The following is a 25,823-nucleotide window of genomic DNA, read 5'->3' as shown; positions in this document are numbered from 1 at the left end:
TTTCTTTAAAAAGACTCCAAGAAATCCCAGCAATGAAATACTTTCAAAAGTGTCTAGGCAAAGGGAGCAGGCATAGTGCGAGAGAAGAGAGTAAGGTGACTAAGTGCCTGGTCAGAATCTTTGGCCCCTTGTATTATGGCACTGATAGTTCTTACTCCCTTTGCCAACACACACTGAGCACCTATAAGCCACGAAAGCCCTGCACAAGGCCTGGCCTTAAGGAAACAGAGCAATTTACTCATCCCAAATCAGGTGGAAAAAACTATACAACATCCTCTGCATTCATCTCTCCCCATCTTTTCTTGCATATGACAGGATACCATGTAAGTTCCACAGAAAGGCACACTTAGAAAGCTCAACAAAATTTTATAAAATTAAAAAGTTGATATTAAAGCTTGATATTACATAAATAAATGTTTCGAAGCAACTTGTTCTGACAACAGACTACCCTCCTGATTTCACAAAATCTAGCCAGAGCAAAGTTGGTATCTTGGGACCAGACTGTGTCCTAACCCCACAAGCCTCTTTTTGGCCACTTTCCAGCATTGTAGAAGCACAGCCTGGAGGATTTTGGATTTATATACACTTCTCTCCTTTCCAGTTTTTAAAAATTCTATTTCAGTTTCTTAAACTGGCATCTGAGCTATGGACATACAATGGATGCAAATTTAGTCAGGCAACCACACATTTCTTTTCAGTGAAATTAACTCAGGAGAGTGGGCAGTACCTGCCTGCTCCTTCAGAAGTGGAATATATTTCTCTTCTCCAAAGCTTGCGTCTAATCCCTCCTCCCAATTAGGTTCCTTCTCTAACAGGTGCACATCATAAATCTAAGGCAACGTTTCAGGTCACTTGATGGTACAACTATAATATTAAAGGCTCTGGGTATGTCCATATTGGGAATATTAATTGAAAATCTTTTGATAGAAAGTCAGCTATTTAATAAACAATCAATCTGCAACATCCAGCATTCTTTTACCTCTATGCTTCAAGCAATGATGTGAGCTGAGAAATTTGGTCCTTATTCTTTTGGTCCCTCAAAAGACTTGTTCCCTAAATTTGGCTTTGAATTTTCCAGTTGCATAGAGAGTCTTCCTGAGCCCAAACATTGTACCCTGTTATAGTTTTCTTCTTTAGGACATTTTTAATTTTTACACAACGTTTGTCCTCTGTATTTTCTTTTAAGAAGAAGAAAGAGATGGACACAGTACAAGTTGTGGCCCTTGCACATTAAGTTGAAACAGTTTCCATGGAAACTCCAATATGAGGCTCTGTGGTCCCTACTGCCCCAGTCACTTCTGTCTCTCTCTCCTCCATCTCCCCCTCTGTGACTACCACAGCATCTACCTCAGCCACCTCTTCAACAATGGTGAAATCAACTCCATTGGGCTGTTGTCGGGCCATGGCCTCTAGCTTGAGGCGGTACTGTTCTGCCTCCTGCTCTTTCTTTAGAAGCTGGTGTCGGTATTCCTGGGCTCTTCGATTAGCTTCCTGGAGTTGCTGCTGAAGTAGCTCTCTTTCAGTGCCTTCCTGTAAAAGTAAACCACCACGGGTAAGAATTCCTGAGAGTAGACAAAAAAAGAAGGGTTCGGGCCTTGAAAGTTCTGGCTTTTGAGTCTTTGCCTTCTCTTTTCTCCACCACTGCTAAAAACATTACCTTGCTTTCCTCCACACTGTCTGTCATCTCTTCTATCCTTGGTTTCTTAGTCAGTGGCAATTTCTCTGCTTCTTCTGCCTCTTCTTCAATGACAGTCTCCTCTGCAACCTGACCAGCAGGTACAGTTAGAACTATAAGCCAAAGGACACCAATTGGAGGTGATGAATAAAAAAGTAAAACAAAGAGATTTTGCTTACTTTGAATCAGAAAATAAACTAAAATATATTCTCTTATAGCTCACTGTTCATATCTCTTTGGATTTTAGAATCAACAGGTAAGGTATGGCTTTGCAGAGAGAAACTGAAAGGATTAAGAGGTACTAAGATGACCTCAGAAAGGAAGTGTGAAGATTTGCAGGTTAGGAACCCATGCAGTTAAGACCCAAGTCTGAGGCTTTTCTATAAAAATGTCTGACTGTGAGTTAGAAGCTGTGACCACTTAGCTTACAATTCTGCAGGAATAACTTATCTAAAGTAGACCTGATGTCTTAAATAAGAATTTTGAGGAACGCTTCATGAAAGCAGTTTGCCATTAGCTGTATCTAATTTAACCATTTCTCTTCTCATAGATAAGTGAGAAAAGGGTCAACACACATATGCACACAACACACATGATGCACACCTATAAGAACAGCTAAAATTAAAAAAATAGTGATAACATCAAATGCTGGCAAGAATGCAGAGAAACTGGATTACTCATAAATTGCTGGTAGAAATGTAAAATGGTACAGTCACTGTAGAAAATAGTTTAGCAGTGTTTTACAAAACTAAACATGCATTTACCATATGACCCAGAAATTATACCTTTGGACATCTACCCCAGAAAACTGAAAATTTATGTTCCCATAAAACCTGTACATGGTTGATCATAACAGCTTTATTCAGATATAGCCAAAACCTGGAGACAACTTAAGTAGGTAAATGGTTAAACTACGGTACATCCATAGAATGGAATACTACTCAGCAATAAAACAAAATGAACTACTGATACAAACATCAACTTGGATAGACCTTAAGGGAATTATGCTGAAAGAAAAAAGTCAACCTCAAATCATACAGTGTATGATTCCATTTATATAACATTCTTGAAATGACAAAAGTATAAAGAGAGAGAACAGATGAGTTAGTGGTTGCCCATGGATGTGAGTGGGGTGGGAAGGGAAGTGGCTGTAGATACAGAGTGGCACAAGGGATCTTTGCGATGGAAATGTTTTGTATCTCAGCTGTGGTAGTGCTCAGGCATTAAACTGCATGGAACACAAACTCACACATGAATGAATATAAAACTGGAAAAAAATCTCAATAAGGTTGGTGGATTGTACTAACGTCAATTTCCTGTCTGTAATATTGTGCTAGAGTTATACAAAATGTTACCACTGTGGGAAACTGAGTTATAGGTATCTGGGATCATTCTGTATTATTTCTTATAACTGTACATGAGTGAATATATAATTATCTCAAAATAAAAAGTTAAAATTATACTTAGGCTTAGGATGCGTTAGGATTTTTGCTTAAAGCAGAAGATTTACCTAGTTATTTGGTTTGATTGATTTTAAAATTAGCTTGTATTCCTTGAATACTCATCAATTGATAGCAGTAGAAAGCTTAGGTATCTGCTAAGTGGAAATGGAAATTCTGTCTGGGATTAAAAACTTCTTACAGTTAATTCATAAAATTTCAGCTTTCCTTCTTTGGGCCTAGTTAAACAGATCTGTAAATACTAGTGTAGTTTATCTAGGCAAAACCTCAAATTTTATTTTTTTCCTTAAAACAACTCTTTTCCCATTTATTTAACTCCATTACAAGCAGAGACTCTCACTCAATGAACCTCCAAGACTTTAAATGATAATCACATCCACAAAAACATCAGTAGTATATTTCCAAATAAAACTCCAAGAACTTAGGATACCAAAGCCTGGATTATAAATGTTTAATACCTACTCTTTCTTCCCATACTGCAAAAATCCATCAATTCAAATAATCTGAAAATTATAAAATCCCCATAATTATTTAGGCCAAGTCAAAATTCTGATGACACAGAAGGCAATTATACCAACCCTCCTTTTTCAACCTCCAGTATTTCTGAGGAATGAAGTTGTGGTGATTAGTTTCTTTTTTCAAAAAAAATTAAGTATTTTTTGAATAAGTAATACATTCACATCGTTCAAAGATTAAAAACTATAAAAGCATATACATTGAAAAGCTTCCCATCCATCCCTAGCTACCCAGGTGACTTGCCAAAAGGGAATCAATGTTATCAATGTTATTTCTGAATGTTTTTCCAGAGATAGTCTAAGTCTACAAACATATTAGCAAATATACATATATTTCCCCTTTTCAAAAATACATATGTAGCATATTCCACACACCCATGCAAGCTCTTGTCACTTAATATATTCTGGAGATCAGACCATACTGGTATATAAGGATCTTCCTCATTGTTTTTAATAGCTGCATAGTACTCCATTGCATACCATAACTCCATTGTGTACCATAATTTATTTATCCAGTTCCTTAATGACTTCTACTTAGTTTCTTTTTTTTTTTTACTTAGTTTCTTTTTAATCTCTGATGATTACAAATAATGATGTAATGAATAATTCAGTATATATGTCATTTCTGTGTGTGCAAATATAAATTCATAGAAAAATAACTTTTTAGCCAAAAGGTATGTGCATCTTCAATACTGATACACATTGACAATTTGCTCTTCAGAGAATGCAGTAATTTACACTCTCACCAATGATTTATAAGAGTGCCTGTTTCCCCATCCCCCTGAAAACATAGTGCTTTAATGGTATCTCGGTGCAGTATTTATTTCTATTTCTCTTGCACGAATGAAGTAAGTTGAACATATTTTCCTATTTTTAAGAACCATCGGGGGATTCCCTAGTGGTCCAGTGGTTAAGAATCTGCCTTCCAATGCAGGGGACATGGGTTCGATCCCTGGTTGGGGAACTAAGATCCCATATGCCGTGGGGCAACTACTGAGTCTGCACGCAACAACTAGAGAGCCCACAAGCCACAACTATTGAGCCCAGTTGCTCTGGAGCCCACTCACCCACCACAACTAGAGAGAAGCCTGCATGCCACATCAAACAGTCTGCACACCGCAACAAAAGATCCCACATGCTGCAACTAAGACCCGAAGCAGCCAAAAATAAATAAATAAATAAATATTTAGGAAAAAAAAGAACCATCAGTATTTTCTTTTCTGTGAACTACTAGTTCACATTATTTGCTCTTTTTTCTACCAGATTATTGGTTTTACTTATGGATTTTTATACATATTAGGAGACTTAGCCTCTGCCAGCCTGGTTTCTATTTCTTTTTATTTTTCAGAGCTTCTTTGCCCCATCTGGCATCTGGCATTCTTCCATTCCCACTACTTGCCCTAATGCCTCATGTTTTTTTTGGCTAACATGGCATATGAGATCTTAGTTACCCAACCAGGGATCGAACCCACTCCCCCTGCATTGGAAATGTGGAGTCTTAACCACTGGACTGCCAGGGAAGTCCCCCTAATGCCTTGGTTTTCAGAGGTGTGTCAAGTGTCTAAAATATCTTTTAATAAACAATTGTCTAAATGGGATAACTCACCTTGCTGTCCATCTTGCATAGTTACAATAAATGGCTGGCCAATGCCTCCAGTAGGGATTGCAGTCTGGATATTACCCAGAGGGACTGCATCGGTGACTATGGTGATGACTCTCTGGCCTCCACTCCCCACCACTTGCTGGATTGATGAGTCAATAGAATTTCCCTCTATGATTTCCTCTGAATTAGCTACAGATGACAAAAGGAAATATAAAATTTCAGCTTTAAAAGAAATAGGAGTATAGTAATTTCAGCCTCCTTAAAATTGATAATATCAGGGACAGAAAAACTTGAAAAAAAAAGTTAGATTCAACAGTTCACAAAAGCAAGCTCTTGTAAACAATGCTAAGTCAGAGGAGAAAAGAAAACAGGGAATGTATTGGAACAGTATTTTCTAAAATGTCTTCACTGACATGTTAGCTTTCACTAAAGATAGGTTCTATATACAAATACATTTTCAAAATGCTCATTTAAATATGTTTAAATTTTTGTGTTTATTTTTTTAAAATTAATTAATTTATTTAATTTATTTATTGGCTGCATTGGGTCTTCATTGCTGCATATGGGCTTTTTCTAGTTGCTGTGAGCGGGGGCTACTCTTCATTGTGGTGTGCAGGCTCCTCATTGTAGTGGCTTCTCTTGTCGTGGAGCACAGGCTCTAGGCGCGTGGGCTTCAATAGTTGCGGCACATGGGCTCAGTAGTTGTGGCTCATGGGCTCTAGAGCACAGGCTCAATAGTTGTGGCGCTCAGGCTTAGTTGCTCCTTGGCATGTGGGCTCTTCCTGGAGCAGGGATAGAACCCATGTCCCCTGCATTGGCAGGCGGATTCTTTACCACTGTGCCACCTAGGAAGTCCTGTGTTTGTTTATTTTGTAGGAAGTATTAGAGACCCTAAGAGACTAATGAGCACTGTGACTCTCCAATAGAAAATAAGATATGCTGAGTTTCCCAGATATATTTGATCTCAGAACTCCTTTTTCAGGAAGCATCTTGAAAGTCTAAATAACTCTACAGAGCTTAGGAAAATAACTATAAATTAGAGTAGATCTATTTCTATAAGAAATAAAGAGGCTTCCTAGGTGGCGCAGTGGGTGAGAATCCGCCTGCCAATGCAGAGGTCATGGGTTCGATCCCAGCTCCAGGAAGATCCCACATGCCGCGCAGCAACTAAGCCCGTGTGCCCAAAAAAAAAAAAAAAAAAGACTATTAATATTAAAGGGCTTCCTAGGTGGCGCAGTGGTTAAGAATCCGCCTCCCAATGCAGGAGACACGGGTTCAAGCCCTGCTCCAGGAAGATCCCACATGCCACGGAGTAACTAAGCCCGTGTGCCAAGAAAAAAAAAAAAAAAAAAAGTAAAACTGGGCTTCCTAGGTGGCGCAGTGGTTAAGAATCCGCCTGCCAATGCAGGGGACACAGGTTCGATCCCTGCTCCAGGAAGATCCCACATGCCACGGAGCAACTAAGCCTGTGTGCCAAAAAAATAAAAATAAAAAAAAAAAAAAAGAAATAAAGGCATTTAGTAGTGAATTAACAAAACAATATGTCAAGAAGTCAAAACACTGAAGAAGTCTGATAGACAAAAATAGTAGGTGGCTTCTCTCATCTGACAGATCAACAATAACATTAATAGCAGTGAACACTACGTGCCAGGTACCTTTCTAAGAATTTTACATGTATCATGTTGAATAAAGATTTTCAGTTTGGTTAGTCAATATCCCCAATAACAATTAGGGGAAACAGCCCCTACCACTAAGAAATTTCCCTAACTAAAGAGTCACAAGTAGAACTTTGCAATAAGTGGGGTAGGAACTAACATATGAGACACATTCAGGCAGTTCAATGGAAATAGAGCATTCAAACCTCTTAGAAACAAAGAACAGTTAAATGTTATAGCTGAAATGACCCTGATAGATAATCTAATCCAACCATCATGTCAGAGATGAGGACTGAGACTTGGAGAAGTTAAATGATTTACCCAACATCAAAGAGCAAATCAAAAGAACAAGCACAAGTTTAATACATTGCCTTTTTTTTTTCCTTTTTACGAAGTATTTATTAATACATTGCTTTTTCCTCTGCCATGCTGCTCACTCATACACATCTGAGTAGAGATCTCTGTGATTGCTGCCAGTTAGAAAAACAGAATTGGAGGAATGTTCTCAGCATCCAAATGTCAATGGCAGAAAGAAATCAACAATCTGCTTTTATTTATGATGGAGCAGACTGCCAGAGGGTTCCAGAAAGATTCCTAGATGACTATTTAGCCCTACCTATGACTATCTGCCCCTACCTACATGAAGCCTTAAGCCTTTTCCCTGTAGGCCACTAGCTCTGGCTAAGTGACCTGAAATCTTTCTGTTTTAAAATAAGAAGCGTGCTATACAGAATGTTATCTCCACAAATCCACTGGAAATGCCAAAATAACATCTCCAGTGAAAATAAAAGCAAGTCAACTTGAGGTACAAAGAACATAACAATGAGAGAGGTAGCAGTCCCATCTATTTTGATGCTTTAATACAAGATATCTAGAATGCTATTTTGAATCATTCTATGATAGCATTAGTCAAAACATAACGTAGAGTATTTCCAAAGCTCTGCTAATATAAGACTAAACATTTCAATCTGATGCAACTGGAGTCAGGGCAAACAAACGTGAAGCTGCAAAAATACAAAGGAATAACTTAGTCATTCTCTGATATTATTCAGCTGACATTACATCACTTAGTGATTTTTCTTTCTAATGCTCAATGACTCTACATCCCTTTATCCTAGCTATCTCTAACCACTATTCTTTAACATTTCATGCAAATTAAATCTGCTGGAGATTTAAAAACAAAAGAAGAAATGGTGATTCACCCAGCAGATATCCCTTACCTACCTGTGGCTCTGTGTGAGTTGGAGAGGGGGGCTGATGCCTCAGCAAGAGCTGCAAGGGTGGCCAGCACTGAGGTGGTAGAATTTGAGAAGTGTACTGTTGAGGAGGCATGGGGGTCACCTATTTCAGTAAAAAAGGCAAATGAGGTCCAGTGGAGAGAATAAATTGAGATGAACTAAAAATGGCTTATTAAATCAAAACCTCAGCTTTTCACTCCAACGTCCTTAATCTTGCTAACACAAACTTACATAAACCAATTATCATGGTGTTAAAACTCTTTTAAGGTTTAAGTCTTCCCTTTAAAGTGGATTAAGCTAATATGCTTGGTATAGGACCACATTACACTCCCTTCATTTGATCATTCTCTTAGCATTGCCAATGCTGAACATGAGTAGCTAACAGACCAAGAGTGCCACCCACTCCCTCAGCTGGCTGTACAGAGCTCTCCTTGGCAGCAGGCAGTAAGCATGCCTCACTCGAGCTAAGCAGTGGTGAGGGAATAGGCCCCTCCTGGGCTTTACTCAACCATGCTACTCTTACTCATCAGCTAGAGAGGTGAGAAGACTAGGACTGACCTCAAGTGCAAGGACAGTTAAAAACCTGAAATTTCACATTTTGAATGTCAAAGGATGGTACAATCGATGCTAAAAAATAACAATTACCGACTTTAGTTATGTCAATGATGTGCTTTAAAAAAAACTTTGTTCATAACCTTTTTCTCTTGTATCTGTGTGATATCCTTACAACTAAGTTCCAAGAGGAATGTACATTAGATCTGGCAACAGGCATGCCTCACTTTATGAACCAAAAGTATTACTCAACAGTTTTACATAAATCATACTTTTATAACATGAATTGTATTTTCCTAAGTCTTTCACTATAATTTCAGAGATACTTATTGTACCAGTTGTGAATTAATTGCCTCTTGGCTCCAAATCCACCCTTCTTTGCCGCGCCTTGTGATACTGAAGCTGGACCCCAAAAATATTTCTTGTTATCTGGCCTGAGATTCAGTTTTGTCATACAGAAGTAGTGGCTGCTCCTCATACTGGCTATTCCTATATTCTTTAGAGTTCTCTTCACCTCCTAGTAGTTAATCCATTGTTACTAACAAGTGTTTATAAATTATGTTTATAAGTTTATAAATTATATATTTATAATATATATTTTATTATATGTGTATAATAAAACATATATTTATTATATATGTATAATAAAATTATGTATAAAACTATACCATATGTAGTTTTGTCTCCCGATTGAAATGTGACTGATACACTTATCTTCTTTTTAAATGTACTCAATTTTTTATTTTTTATTATTTATTTTTTTAAGAACTTTTATTGAGATACAGTTGACATACAATAAACTGCATATATTTAAAGTGTACAATTTGATTTTTTTCTTATTAGTAATGTATATCTGGCAATCCCAATCTCCCAATTCATTCCCCCTCAACCCTCCCTGCTTTCCCCACTTGGTGTCCATATGTTTGTTCTCTACATCTGTGTCTCTGTTTCTGCCTTGCAAACTAGTTGATTTGTACCATTTTTCTATATTCCGCATGTGTTAATATACAATATTTGTTTTTCTCTTTCTGACTCAATTCACTCTGTATGACAGTCTCTAGGTCCATCTGTGTCTCTACAAATTATTTTTTAATTTAAAAAAAATTTTATTTTTTTATTTTTGTACTCAATTTTTAAGTTTTCCACTACTATGCTTAAAAAAAGTCAGTTATCTGTAAAATATTTTAAAAAAACTTAAAGTCCTTTTCCGATATGATTAATCTAGTTAATTTAACTGGTTTATAAATTTAAATTTCAGAAGATTTTTCCATAAAAAGGTGGATTACTTGTATAGTACTCCTTGTAACTGCAAACTATCTTAAAGCTTTTGGATGATGACTGTGGGAGTGGAGATAAGGGTAGAGATAGTAACGATATCCTTATTTTATTTTAATTTCTCATAAAATACTCAGAGAACCAAATGGTCTGAGTGGAATACAGTGCTTGACCTCTAGAAAGGAGCCTGTGTCTATCTAATGACTTCGTAAGAGCAAGATTCAGCTATAGCCTATACCTGAATTTTCCTGCTTAGTTAATGTTTTTCTTATCACCCAGACTATCATACCAAGCGTTGACATAAGAACTCAAAAATGAAACAAACAAGGAACAAGCAATTTTTAGATATATTCCTCATAGAGGTTGGAATACATGTGACAATAAGTCACTAGCAATTAAAAAAAAAGTCTGTTACTATTTTATCACAGTTAAAACACACAGACACACACAAACAAGGCTGTTATAACTAAAGTTCTGGGACAAACATCAAGTAGGCTGTCAAGCTAAAGGAGAATACTTGGGTAGAACTGCTTCATAAGAAAGGCATCATATACTCTTTGGCATATGATGATTCCAACCTAAGGGTGCTCTCCCTTTGATTTAAACACAATGACTCACCCAACTTCCCCTCAACAGCAAAATGAAGAACACTTGTGAAAAATTTAGGTTTAGTGTTCTCACATATACAGTTGAAACTGAGAAGAGACAATGCAAATTACCTCTTTAGGCTTATCCCAGAGAGTTATAAAAAAATAAAGTACTTTATTGCTAAATAATGTTAATTGCTTCGTTCTCTTTAATATAAGACCCCACATCAAAGTGAAATGTGCATGGTTGCTATTGTTTTTGGAAGGGAAATGGGATTGTTAGTGACAACTTTTTACCTATTTGGAATGTGGCTTATATAAATAAACTCTTCAGAGTAAGATTTAGGGGAGTGTGCTATGGTGGGCTAGGCAATCGCAGCAAGTTAGTGAAAACTAGATCCAGAAAAATTAAATAATTTACCCAGGGTCATGCAGCTAATAAATGTCAGAGCCCAGATTAGAACCTAATTATTAGATTCGAAAGCCTGTACTCTTTATGAACCAATACAAGGCAATTTATATTTGACTTTGGAGTGCATCTTATGATTCTACAGAAACAGGAAATTCATCTTCATAATTTTGTTTTGTTCTGATTAATGTTTAAATTAGTCTGCCTTCCCAAATCAGTGCAGTTTGATGGTGGCACTGATGATGACTGATATCTTTAGTCACAAATGGAAAATTGAAAGCAAACTTTATAATCTGGATTTTGGTATCAAAAATTCCACCAGGGACTTCCCTGATGGTCCAGTGGTTACGACTCCGTGCTTCCAATGCAGGGGGTATGGGTTCAATCCCTGGTCGGGGAACTAAGATCCCACATGCCGTGGGGCACAGCTAACAAAACAAACAAACAAACCCACCAAAATGATAATCCTAGGATACGTTCAGTTAATTCTTTTTTTTTAATTATTTTTTTTAAATTTATTTATTTATTTATTGGCTGTGTTGGGTCTTCGTTGCTGCATACGGGCTTTCTCTAGTTGTGGTGAGTGGGAGCTACTCTTTGTTGTGGTGTGTGAACTTCTCATTGCGGTGGCCTCTCTTGTTGCAGAGCACAGGCTCTAGGTGCATGGGCTTCAGTAGTTGTGGCACATGGGCTCAATAGTTGTGGTTCACGGGCTCTAAAGCGCAGGCTCAATAGTTGCGGCGCACGGGCTTAGTTGCTCTAAGGCATGTGGGATCTTCCTGGGGCAGGGCTCGAACCTGTGTCTCCAGCCATTGGCAGGCAGATGCTTAACCACTGCGCCACCTAGGAAGTTCCCCATTCAGTTAATTCTTAAAAATATTACTGGATGATGGGAAACAAGAGGCCTACCCCACCATTCAGGAAAAGAAAATCCTTTAACCCAGTTCAATAACAACCTGAATTTGTCTTATAACTTTTGTCCTTTCTTTTATTTGCACAGATTAAGCATCAGATAGGACAATCCCCTAAAGGGGAAGAGCTAGGTGGAACTACTTCATGAGTAAGATAACACTGCAGAGATCAGCTCTAATTACATGACAGTTCAGCAATTTCATCTTGCCATTGTCAACATACAGGTTTGCCTGTATGAGAGAGAAAGAAGAGCAGGTTTGCCAAAAGCCACATGACAAGCATGATATAGGTCCATGGGAATCAAGGCTAAGAATCTCTATCCTGAATGCCCTCAACTTTGCTTATCATTCCAGATAAGAGTCTGAAGAATTTCAGTAAGACTAAAGACTTAACTCTACCTCTTTTTATTCAATACATGTTTGTGAACATATAACTTTACTGGCTTCTAAAAACTTTTGGATTAAAAAAGCACTTGTTCTGGACTTCCTAGGTGGCGCAGTGGTTAAGAATCTGCCTGCCAATGCAGGGGACACAGGTTTGAGCCCTGCTCCAGGAAGATCCCACAATCCGCAGAGCAACAAAGCCCGTGCACCACAACTATTGAGCCTGCGCTTTAGAGCCCGTGAGCCACAACTATTGAGCCCATGTGCTGCAACTACTGAAGCCCACGCACCTAGAACTTGTGCTCCGCAACAAGAGAAGCCATGGCAATGAGGAACCCGCACACCACAACGAAGAGTAGCCCCCACTCACCACAACTAAAGAAAGCCCGCGCACAGCAAAAAAAAAAGACCCAACACAGCCAATTAAATAAATAAATACATTTATATATATATAAAAAAAGCACTTGTTCTAATCAGTGTGGCCTGAACCACAACAATTCCAAATGGCTGTGAATATTCTGGTTAGAGGCACAGTGATTTTAAACGACAGTTGATAGCTTATAAAATGAAAGTCACTACTGCCCCCTTGTGGGTATGATGGAGTTAACCTTCACTGAGAAGTTATATTTCCACTTAACATTAGCTATTATTGAAGCCCTGCTATAAAATGGGTACTGAAATACAAAATCTCAGTCTCACAACAACCTCATAAAGTAGATTATTATATCCCAATTTTATATATGAGTACAGAAGGCTTAGAGAAGTAAGTAGTTTTTCCAAGGTCAAGCATCTTAGTCAATTAATAAATCAGTATTTGAAAGCATTTCTGAATGCAAAATTCTACGTATAGTGTGTATACGTTCTTTCTATTTTACACTGCCTCTCAATAATAATACCTCATTCAAAGGACCTCCCTGGTGGCACAGTGGATAAGACTCCATGCTCCCAATGCAGGGGGCCCAGGTTCAATCGCTGGTCAGGAATTAGACCCTACATGCATGCTGCAAGTAAGACCCTGCATGCCACAACTAAGGAGCCCTTCTGCTGCAACTAAGGAGCCTATGTGCTACAACTAAGGAGCCAGCGAGCTGCAACTAAGGAGCCTGCCAGCTGCAACTAAGACTCAGTGCAACCAAATAAATAAATTAATAAAATATTTAAAAAAATACCTCATTCAAGAGCTTCCTTTGATATTTTACAATCTTAACTATGAATACAGTTGCATATGTTTAAATGAAAGTCAAAAACAGGAAAAGAAACCAGGAGTCAGTAGGAAGATTTATTTAAATGAGGATACAAGTTCTCTCATTGTAAAGCAAATATTTGAAGGAGATGTTGAAAATAAACTTGATTTGCTTTTTATTTTTAATTTTTAAAAAATTTTTATTAGCATATAATTGATTTACAATGTTGTGTTAGTTTCTGCTGCACAGCAAAGTGAATTTGCTCCTTTTTAGTTAGATATTTTTGTTAAAAACATACAAGTCTCAAAAGATCAACACCAAGTGCTTTTTGTTGCTATTCTGTTGTTATACATGTTCTCAAGAACAAATGAAGACTCTTACACTTTAGTCAAATAATCACATGTACCTCTTTTACATCAGCACTCCAACAACCATTTATGTTTATTCTGCTTTATTTGTTACTGCTTTAGACTATAAATATTTAACTATTTTCCTTATCAGTACCATATTAAAGCACCCTTATATTTTCATTTTGGGGTCAGACATAACCCTTCAAAAGATTAATCTGTAGAATATTTTACTTTGAAGACAGTAAACACTTATGTACAATCCCAATGTATGAGCTTCCCTTCCCCCAGAAAGAATAGTGCATTAGCTTTAAAATCTATTATAAATCTTCCACTTGGGGAATCTTTTAATAAAGCAGTGGGTATCAGACAGGGTATCTATTCATCTCATTAGAAAACCTCAAATTCTGTTCATTTTAAGTCTAAAATAAATATCACATTATCAGGACATTACCTGAGGTTGTTTTGGTGTTGGCTGAAGAAACAAGGCTTGCGAGGTTGACAACTTCTCCTGACGTGAAGATGAATGGGGTAGCCATAGTCACGGGATTGGCTCTCTCGGGATTAGCATTCACCTGACTCTGCATTGCTTCCTATAAAACAATACAAAATATTTCAAAGTCAGAACACTTACTAACTAGCCTTAGTTATACAGTTACTGAACAGCCACCCCACCCCCCACCCCCAAAACACACAATGCTCTGTCAAGCAGAACTAGTTCTGGCACATGAAGTCCCAGGGACCTCAGAGTTCTCATTAAGACTACTGGTTTTTCTCAGATCAGGGCAACAGAGACATTAGGTTGCTTTCCCAAGCTTATTTCTACTTCAGGAAAAAAAAAAAAAAGAGGTATTATTTGCAAAAATTTCTAGACAATTGACTTAACCTCTCTGGAACATTGGTTTTTAATTTGAAAAATAAAGAGGGTGGCCTAAAAAGTAATTTCCAGCACTAATATTCTATGATCAATTATGCAAAGACAATGTGCTAGCTGGAGATCCCTGAAGAGAATCTATAGAGAACAACAGTCTCCAGAGTTTCGTCCCACTACTTATTCCATTCTGCCACTGAAGAAATCCCTAAGAGGATACATAACAAGCAGATAAATGAGTGCCAGGTTTTAAAGTCTAGTTCCATATGGTGCACTTTTGCTTCCAGGGATATATGCACAATTTCGGTATAAAGACGCTTAACATTATTTTATTTTTTTTACTGTCATAAGCAGTTTTCTACAAACATGATCACTACTTTAAAAAAAGTCGAATTATAAACGGGCTCTAAACAAGGAATTGAAAGTTGAAGAGGATAACCAGTCTATAGGGAACCATACATTAGAAAAAAATAAATAAACCAACCACTGAAAATACAGTAGAAATGGCTTTTTTTTTTTTTGCATATAATTATCCCCTTGCTAAGAGCGTCAACTGAAACAGATTATCCATTCTCTGGTTACCGTAAAATTCCTTCCTGAATCTGCCCCTTCTACCCTCCAGTATCACTTCCTTAATTCAAGCCCTCACTGGCTCTTGCCTGGCCTAATGAAAGTCACTATATGGTTCTTTAGCATTAAGTGCCTTCTCTCAAGTATGCGTACCACACTTCAATCATCTTTTTAAACAATCTTATATCAATTCTCTATTTACAGGCTTCTGTTTGATCCCCATTGCCCAAAAAATAGTCCAAACTCTTGTGCATGCCATCTAACATCTGAGTTCAAAACTCAGCCTTTCAAGCCTTAAAAGCTCCTGCCACTCCCAAATCTGCTCCTCTTGCCCAACCTCTAGTCACAGAACTACTTACTCTTTCCTGAACATTCCGTGTCCTTTCACACCTGTGTCTTTGACTTGCTATTTCTAGCTTAGAATATCATTTTCTCACATCTCTGCCTACCTGTCCTTAAAAACTCAGTTCAGAGTCTACATATACTTTAATCCTTGCCTTGAACATCATCAGTACTCCCTCCTGTAACACTTACTAGGTATCTGTTTATCACCAGAGTACTGTAATGCTTTATATCCTGTCTTTACCTTCATCACGCTGTAAATACTCCAAGGGCAGGGCTATGTCCTATTAATCTTTGTATCTCTCATCCTGTTATTTCTTGATATACAACTGCTGGCTTAAGAAATCAATGGATGAGGGCTTCCTAGGTGGTGCAGCGGTTGAGAATCCACCTGCCAATGCAGGGGACACAGGTTCGAGCCCTGCTCCAGGAAGATCCCACATGCCCGTGCGCCACAACTATTAAGCCTGTGCTTCAGAGCCCGTGAGCCACAACTATTGAGCCCATGTGTTGCAACTACTGAAGCCCACACGCCTAGAGCCCATGCTCCACAACAAGAGAAGCCACGGCAATGAGGAGCCCACGCACCACAACAAAGAGCCCCCACTCACCGTAACTAAAAGGAAAGCCCAGGCACAGCAAAAAAGACCTAACACAGCCAATAAATAAATAAATAAGTTTAAAAAAAAAAGAAAAAAGAAATCAATGGATGATATCATCACAGCTGATTTTTAATTCTGAGATGGCTTCCTTATGACTCAACATACTCTAGAGCTATGTTCTATCTCACATCAGTTGATGTATATTCATAAAACATAAAGAGGCTTTTAATATTATCCCAAGTCAGGTTTAATTAGAAAGAGAAATTTTCATGCAGAAAAAAACATTCTAAACCCAAATAAATCTTATTTTTGTACTGGCCACAACATTGTTCTTCATTTGCCATGAATAATTCAGGGCTTTATAGAATGTTATTTTTTTTTAAGATACTAATGACACAGAGTCACAAGATTGAGACATAACGGAAGTACTACTTTGATAAGACAGAAAATTTGGTTTTGATTCAGCTCCTACAAAAAATCCTTAACTTCAACTGAAGTATACTGTGGTATATAAAAAGAACAGGACCTGAAGGATGACCAGAATCTCAGCATTGTTTTTCTCCAGGGCTATGTCAAAGGCAGATTTATCAAACTTGCTGAAAGCATGGACATCAGCTCCATATTTGATAAGCAGCTCTACAACATCTCGATGGTGGTGCTCTGTTGCCCAGTGCAAAGCTGTCATCTTCAGCATGTCCTTGGCATTCACATCTGCACCATTCTGTCACAGAAAAGTAATTTTTTTCAAAGAGACACTGGTTACAGTGGCACAGGTGCAATATCCCATCACCGAATACAGAGGATTTCCATAGAGATTACACATATTCAAATTTAGAAATGTTTAAGAAATATCAAAGGGGGGGCTTCCTAGGTGGCGCAGTGGTTAAGAATCCGCCTGCCAATGCAGAAGTCACGGGTTTGATCCCAGCTCCAGGAAGATCCCACATGCCGCGGAGCAACTAAGCCCGTGTGCCCAAAAAAAAAAAAAAAAAAAAGTTAAAAAAAAAAAAAAGAAATATCAAAGGGAAAAACATGTCTCAAATTCTCCTGAATGCTGACAGATACAATGTCTTAAATGACAGAGTCTTTTAAGGACATCACTGGGAAATTATAACAGATGGGAGAGGATGGGGAAAAGAACAGATTTTTGTTGCATTTATCAAGAGAGCTGAGTGCCTGAAAAAATAGGCATAGGAGCAGAGAACACCTGCAGAAGAAAAATGAAGAAAAATCAATAAAGTCTGTTTAGCCTTTAAAAGACTAGAAAATAAAATACTCATAGCCATGATGACTCTTTTTGAAAGAAATACAACTCAATGACATAAACTGTCCTAAACTTAATCTTTCCCAACCTAGTTTCCTACCACCTGTTTAAGAAAAAAAAACAGGGAGGGACTTCCCTGGTGGCACAGTGGTTAAGAATCTACCTGCCAATGCAGGGGACACGGGTTTAATCCCTGGTCTGGGAAGATCCCACATGCCGCGGAGCAACTAAGCCTATGGGCCACAACTACTGAGCTTGTGCTCTAGAGCCCATGTGCCACAACTACTGAAGCCTGCATGCCTACAGCCTGTGCTCCACAACAAGAGAAGCCACCACAGTGAGAAGCCCACACATCACAACGAAGAGTGGCCCCAGCCTGCCGCAACTAGAGAAAGCCCGCGCATAGCAACCAAGACCCAACGCAGCCAGTGAAAAACAAGACAAAAAACGGGGAGGTATCTGTCTTTTTTACAATATAGACCCACCACTATTCTTGCTTTACCCTGACAAGTAGTTCCACGATATGTGCATGTCCATCAGCTGCAGCCATGTGCAAGGGAGTCCTGTCCACTTTGGTCCGGGCATCCCTGCTAACGCCTGCTCGGAGGAGCACTTCTGCTGTGGAATAATGACCATATTGTGCTGCAAGGTGGAGGGGTGATGTTCCAAGCTGTGGGAAAATAATACTCATTTAATATCAACTGTGTGCAGAGTCCTAAATCATTACTGGAGTGATACAAATGAATAACAGGTGACGTCTAGGTTCCTGTCCTTGGAGAGAGAATCTGGTTGGGCAGATAAGCTGAAGAAATTGTTTAATTAAAATTAATATACTAATGGGCAAATAAATATACCACCACTTAAATAAGTGCTAAGTATAATAGATTTAAGTCAGGTGGACTTACCAGGTGAAATTCCAAAAAGGTATGATTTTAAACAAGGCTTAAAAGGTTAAAAAAATGGATAGAAAAGAGCATTCTGAGTCAGGGATAAAGGGAAGGGATAGGCAGGTTCAAAACAATTCTTAGGAAAAGGGCAGGGACTAGAAAGTTCCGTGTGAAATTCAGGGTGCAAATGTAATTGGTTGAAATAGAACTTTGTTACCACAGTAAAGCAAAGCAAAAAGACTGATGAGATGAACTGCACCCCCCCCACCCCCCAAAAGAAAATTAGCAATGGTGTGTCAATAGCAATAAGCAAGTCTGTATCATCTCAAAGTAAGTCTTGTTACTATCACAGTTATCTATCAGCATCCATTTTGGCCAGAGATCTATTCCTTTCTTTGTGTTATCCTCTTTTCTTTAAAACCTATTTTGTTTATTCTTTGCTTTTCATATATTGTCTCTCTACCTGACTGGATTTAGTTCACATTGCTCTTTTCAGATCTATTTACAGAAATGCTAATCTCATGGGTTTTCCTTCTTCCTTTTTGTGAAGTGCTAAGAACCTTCTAAAGTTATGAATTAATCACCCCAGAACAGAGGACAATGCTTATCAAATTGTTAAAATTAGGCAATGCTTTCAAAATCTATTAATACTAAACAAGCCCATGTTATAACCTGGACCTGGATCTTCTGATATTCTGCTCTCCAAGCTGTCTGAACTCATGAAATTACATCTTCCTCTTTAATGTTTTTTTAACAGTGGAAAGGAAATAAAATGGCTAGACTATCCTTTATTAAGGAGGACATTTTAGAGAAAAGGAAACAAGGAATTTATTAGTTTAGAAATGCAGTCAGTATACTGATTTTGTTTAATTTCTAGCTAATTACAGCCTATAACCCAAGTACACTCCAGGGAGAAGTAAACCTTTAGAAAATACTCTAAAAAAAATTATAGAAAATCACAAGTATATAATAGCTTACAATTACCACCTATATATCCACAGGAGATTCTTTCAATTTGGAAAACTAAAAGAAAAAGAAAACCACATATTCAGATGAAGCAAAGAAAATGAAACTTTTAGAGATTAAAGGCTGAGAGAGAATGAAGAAGAATCAATACGGACTGCTTAGCCTTTAAGAAAAAGACTGGTAACAGCACATACTGGGAATAATTAAGAGAGCTTACCCAGTCTGTGGTGAACGGGGCACCATTTGCCATTAATGTTCTCACTTCATCATCTTGGCCTTTTCTTGCTGCTTCTAGCAACCTCTTCCCCAGGTCCACCAAAGACATCTTTATGCATAGGAACACAAATTTTCAGGAAGCTGTAACTCAAACACAAGGAAAGCTGCCTGTAAAATGCTTTTAGAAGACCTCTTGTGCTTGAATATATGCAAGATACTTCTCAAGCGGACTATCTGATAAGGTACATCTTTTCCACTTCATCTAACACAAACAGTCAGATATTTGGGAAGTTTCAGGCCCTAACCCATAGTTCCCTCACTTTCAATCTCCAGAAAAATACTTTAGAAATACATGAAACACATTATTGCCTTTCTAGCTTACGGAATCAATAAAACAGCATTTCATCCCTTTGAAACAACCATGGGTAGAAACAGTATGTTACAAGAAAAAATGAATACATAAACCAAGGATACTGAGACTCAGGTACATGGCACTTTTTAAAAAATGAACAGAGATGTCACTGCACCTGTAGGAGGTGTCTCAGCAACACCTAGAGTTTTTTTAAACAAAGTCATCCACTTGGACAGGTAACATACTTTGTTTAAAAGTATAGTTATGGGACTTCCTAGGTGGCAGAGTGGTAAAGAATCTGCCTGCCAATGCAGGGGACAAGGGTTCGAGCCCTGCCCTGGGAAGATCCCACACGCCACGGAGCAACTAAGCCCGTGAGCCACAACTACTGAGCCCATGTGCTGCAACTATTGAAGCCCATGCGCCTAGAGCCTGTGCTCCACTACAATGAGGAGCCTGCACACAATGAAGAGTAGCCCCTGCTCGCAGCAACTAGAGAAAGCCTATGTGCAGCAACGAAGACCCAACGCAGCCAATAAATAAATACAATAAATAAATAAATATTTTTTAAAAAGTATAGTTATGTCTAAAATCATTACAGTTTTTCCTTAATAATGTGAGTATTACTAAATTTTTGTGAAAGCTCATAGTAAAAAAAACCTTCTGAGTAGGAGAGCTTTTTTCTTCCCCATAAAAGGTATACAGCCAACTCTCAGTTATTTAGGGTAAAAGAAAAAAGAAAGCTGTTGTTGAACACATGAAATCAACGGTAATAAACGGCAGAGATTACATCTGAAGAGCAGGTAAAATGGTCATTTAAATTGAAGGTTACTGTAAAGTAAATTAGAAACTGGCCTGTAAATTAAGAGTTGCACAGGGTAGTAAGAAGTTCCTATGTGCAATGCAGAATTGTCTGAATGGTATATAATCACTCACTACAAATTTTCCAACCAATGAAGAAAAGGCTATTCTTGATAAATCTAATTTTTACTATCTGTTTCCTTTCATTTTGTACTTTTTTGTCTATATTGTATAAAAGTAATTTCTCATAAAAAAAATGAACAAAGAGAGTCTGCCACTTCAAGGAAGACAATTAGCAGCATTTACTGCCAATTGTCAATTATAATTTCAGCTTTCAAGCAAAAAAACAGAATTTTGGGAATATCCACCACCATGAGTTGATAGCTTACTACAAACTTTTCTGATAAAAGTAATGGTGATACTAATGAATGTGACTTTTTTTATATTGTATAAAATGCATCAGCATTTGGATGACGGCCATTATTTGGTGAACCAATATTTTTAAAAGACCAATGCAAGTTACAAAATCACGCTCGGGTAAAAAGATCCATTCGAAGTGAAAGCAGATCAATGGGTTTTAAGATAATCACGTATAAAACATTCACTGACATGGTTTCAGATTGCTCACTGCAACTAAATTTTAAGAAATTGCCACTTGAGTTTCTGTGTAACATGGAAGAATATCCACAATTACCTGAACAAGCTATTAAAATACTCCTCCTTTCTCCAAGTACATATCACAACAGATTGAATGTAGAATAGATATGAAAATAAGAAATAGATATGAAAATTAAGCCAGAAGTTAAAGAGAAATATAAAATATAAAAATATAAAACAATGCCATTCTTTTTTTTTTTTTGCCTGTGCTTGCAGGTTCTTAGTTCCCTGACTAGGGATCGAACCCAGGGCCTGGCAGTGAAAGCTCCAAGTCATAACCATTGGACTGCCAGGGAATTCCCAAACAATGTCATTCTTCTCACTATTTCTTTAACTTGGAAAATATTTATTTTCATAAAATTGTGTTATTTATGTTAACATGTAATGGTATTTTTTTAGTATTGTACTATTTAATTAACATTTAAAAATTAATTTCTAAGACAGTAAATATCAATAGATATAAGACACTGGAATCCTCTATAATTTCTAAGAATATTAATGAGTCCTAAAACAAAACAATTTGAGAATCATCTAGCCACTATGTGATTTAATATTTCAATCTGTATCATAGAATATTGTGCTCAAACATGTGTATCCAGGAGACCACCAGGGGAGTTTATTCAAAATGAATGTGTAGTCCAGGCCCTCTGACTGGACTGGAGCAGAGGATGAACTTTAACAGTGTGAAAGTCTATAACCTGATCTAAGTTTTTACAACTTAAGAAAATGCTAGAGAAAAAATAGCATACCTTTCGAACAGAAAACTGATACTTTGCATTCCTCCATGGTCATCTTTCTTTTAAAATATCAAAACTGCCTTTCAATTTGACTATCTTATTACTAATAGTTTTTGTTTTTCTTTTGGTGGCACCATGTCCCCTGCTGTTGAAGCAGTCTTAACCACTGGACTGCCAGGGAAATCCCCACTAATAGTTTAAAACAAGAACAAACATTGTTAATCAAAATATATTCCAATATAAAATAAAAAGTTTAAAAAAAAGAAAAACAAAAAATAAACTGACAGAAGCAGTGGGAAAAAAATAAAACAAGAACAAAATTTTAGGTGGTTCACTAGCAGAAATGACTCACATTTTTTCAAATTATACTATGTATAAAAATTTTATCACCAAGCCCTAAACATCTCTACAGGGAATTCCCTGGCAGTCCAGTGGTTAGGACTTGGTGCTTTCACTGCCAGGGTGGGGGTTCAATCCCTGGTTGGGCAACTAAGATCCCACAAGCCATGTGGCATGACCCCAAAACAAAACAAACAAGCAAACTCAAAAACGCCTCTACAATAACTGTTCACAATGAGAAAGAATGCCCTACACAGGAATGTTGAGAAATGCTGGGATGAAGCAGGATCAAATTATCCTAATATTGAAATTTCAGCTCTATTCTCTACCACAAAAAAATATTTAGTTGTAGGTTGAGCTATCTGCTTAAGGAGAAATGTGGTTTGCTTCACATTCCTGGGAAACTGATACTTCGGGAAACAAGATCCTTTAAACACATTGATTTTATCCCACTGCAAGTGGTGTCTTCAGCACCTGAACTCTCGCAAAATATTTCTAAGCCATCAATTTTGTAAGCTATAGTCTGCCTTCATATTTATGTTAATTTAACCACTTTTCTTTAATCATATTTATGAGTCTGTGTATCAGTAACTCCAAATGACAACTGTCCCAAATGTTTCACCCCATTGTTTAAACAGGCCATCAAAAGTCTTTCTTACTATATAAAGATATTGTAGTTAAACTTTCGGATTAGAATGTAAATAGGCTATTATATTAATCATCTGATAGGAAAAAAAGTCTCCTAGAAATGTGCTCTTCAAGGTTCTTTTCTCCCCCTATTCTCACTCTTTTCTTTTGAGTTAACCTGATGCATCCATCTTAAGTAAAATGTATTTTTAAAATACCAGCATTTGGGGATTTGCCTGGTGGTCCAGTGGTTAAAACTCTGGCTCCCAATGCAGGGGGCCTGGGTTCCTTCCCAGGGCAGGGAACTAGATCTTGCATACCACAACTAAAGATCCTACACATGGCAACAAAGATCCCATGTGCCACAACAAAGACCGGGCGCAGCCAATAAATAAATAAATAAAATTTTTAAAAAATAGCAGAGATTTTTTAAAAAATAAATAAAATAACAGCATTTTGGGTGGGGTGGGGGAGGGGGGGGACTAGGTGCCATTCTCCCTACCAGATAAGAGATGCAGCCTAAGAATAAGAGACAGTCTAGGCACTTCTGAGCTCCCTGATTACTAAAAACAAAAAGGAAACATTCTCCCTTACTGGATGTACCTCCACTTTCCCTATATACAAAGTTAAGAAACAAAATTTGATCTAACTTGCCTCCTAGGATTTTGGAGATGAATAAAATAACAGAGCACCTGTTACTCATTCATCCAAACCAACACACAGAATTTTCAGTAAGTGTGTTTTAATAACTGATGGTGTGCTTGAGCTCTTGGCAACAAAGTACTCTATTATCAGAGAGTAATTTCGTTTGTTGATATAAGAATTTGGGTAGGGAAGTTCTATTGTTATCAAAGCACGTATGAACACAGACGCTTAAGAACATCTCTTGGACTGGATGAGTCAAATGTACGATGAAAATACGGTCTCAGCTGGCCAAAAATGTTAAACTGTTGAAGGTAAAGTCACAGAATGTCCTCTTCCATAGAGGTTTTAAAAAGAGAGATGAGAGAGAAAAGTCCTCCTGGGAAGAGGGAGTGGAATAAGATGATGTCTGCTGGCTCAAGGAAATCTGCGAATAAGGAGAAAGCTAACAGGAAGCAGAAAAGGAATCGCAAAACCCATGATCTGACGACCTTCTTTCTCTTTTTCTATCGCACACGTCCCCACTGGGCCGCCAGCTGTACAAACAACTGTGCAAGAACTGGAGGCGGGGCCCTTACTGGCCTTGCTCAGATTACTGAGCTCACTAACAATCTTTAGGCTATTACTGAGGTCAGAGAATTAGGGTCTGCGTTTCCTTCTCTATCACAACTCCTGGAAGAGGAGTCAACTTGCGGCAGGGAGCCACGGTCGCAGCCGAGGGGGCAGCCCAGCCCCCCCTCCCCCCGGGTCACCCCCCCCACCCCCGGCTCCGCGCTGCCCCCTAGTGGTCACCTCTGTGGCCTTGGCTTCCCTCGGTCCAGCTCCCCAGCCCCAGGTCTTACACCCACCCCCTTCTTCACCTCCTCCCAGTCCCCTCCCCTTCCTCCCGGCAGCATCCCCTTCCTCTCCTTCCCCCAGCCGCCCCCGCTCTGGTGAAGGGGCGCCGCTCCGTCTGCACCCAGAAGTCCGGGGCTGGGCTGGGAAGCGGTACAACTTTTCAAGGCAGTCTCCTTTCCAACCCTGACGCACCCCCCCACCCCGAGTCCATGCATCTACTTCTTCCACCTCACCTCGTCCGGGACGCTGCCGGCTGTGCTTTCACCGAGCCCGCCAGTTTGGTCCTGTTTCCTTCTCTAGTTAAGACTCCCTGTCAGTGACGGTTACTTTTTGGCCTTTTCACATATGCATATTTGGGGGGCCTTTAACCCCCCCTCGTGGAGAAATGGAGGCAGCAAAATGGCGGACCCGGAAGTGAAGACAGCGAATATAATTTATGGCGGAGGAATCTATGAAGAGAAAATGATTAGAAAACCCACATTTGCATTCGAACAGAAGGGTGATGCACCTCAGAGGCTCATTTTGTATTTTCTGAAGGCTTTTTGAGGTAAAATAGTGTGTATCTGAGACATTTAGACAGGACTATTTAGCGAGGCGGAGGATAGTCGATTACGTGTCATGTAGTTCCGGCAGGGGACGCACCCGAGAATTTGTTTTGGCGCCAAGAGCCCGGGAAACCACTGAGAGAGGAATCGGATTCTGCATGGGTCCTGCTTCTTTTTGGTTGCTTTTAGAGGGTCGGCCTTAGGGTAGATGAGAGAACCCTGTTTCTCTGGCTCAACCTCGGGTGAAGATGTTTGGGACATCGCTGGCTTTGCGCATGAATTGAGCTCTGGTGCCGGACGCACACGTTTGCAGCTACAGCCTGAATGTAAGGAGCCCAGAGCCAAGCTGTCAGCGCGAATAGTGAAACAAAAAACGAAGTCATTTCTTTGTCGGGGCCTGGACGAGGATGGAGCATGAGTTTGCAAGTGCATTTAGGTACTTTATTTACCAGTTGATTCCCATCTCCACCCACCGTTCGCCGTGAACTACAGGACAGCGAGAAGTCGGGAAAGAAGACCTCAAAAATAAGTAAATGTAGAAAAGGACACATCACTGCTCCACTCTTTATTGGATTTTGGCTTTTTGTCACTGATGGTGGGCCTTTCAAAGCCTATGGGGAAGATTTGTGTGTTTCCTCTTTTTCTGGATTCCTTTTTTTTTTTTATAGTTGATTTACAATGCTGTGTTAATTTTGCTCTACAGCAGTGATTCAGTTGTGTCTATATAGACATTCTTTTTTATATTCTTTTCTATTATGGTTTATCACAGGATA

General features: G+C 38.5%; 1 protein-coding gene across 3 annotated transcripts; it reads right to left on the bottom strand.

Moving 5' to 3' along the window:
* Nucleotides 1-973: 973 nt before the first annotated feature.
* On the bottom strand, nt 974-24,882 carry GABPB2 (GA binding protein transcription factor subunit beta 2). Of its 3 annotated transcripts, none has more exons than XM_057722723.1 (9): nt 24,739-24,882; nt 19,515-19,654; nt 17,947-18,114; nt 16,707-16,901; nt 14,250-14,388; nt 8,133-8,249; nt 5,257-5,442; nt 1,658-1,788; nt 974-1,530 (listed from the first exon to the last, which is right to left on the bottom strand). In XM_057722723.1, the coding sequence occupies exons 2-9, from the start codon at nt 19,620-19,622 to the stop codon at nt 1,231-1,233; spliced, it is 1,344 nt and encodes a 447-aa protein (XP_057578706.1). In that variant the 5' UTR covers nt 19,623-19,654; nt 24,739-24,882; the 3' UTR covers nt 974-1,230. The 3 variants fall into 3 exon arrangements, with proteins under 3 accessions (XP_057578706.1, XP_057578716.1, XP_057578724.1); XM_057722741.1 differs by having other exon boundaries at nt 1,298-1,562; XM_057722733.1 differs by lacking the exon at nt 8,133-8,249.
* Between the last annotated feature and the right edge of the window lie 941 nt (nt 24,883-25,823).

The sequence above is a fragment of the Hippopotamus amphibius genome, chromosome 1 (assembly GCF_030028045.1).
Source record: "Hippopotamus amphibius kiboko isolate mHipAmp2 chromosome 1, mHipAmp2.hap2, whole genome shotgun sequence".
Lineage (NCBI taxonomy): Eukaryota > Metazoa > Chordata > Mammalia > Artiodactyla > Hippopotamidae > Hippopotamus > Hippopotamus amphibius.
This window is presented reverse-complemented; position numbering and strand designations above follow the sequence as displayed.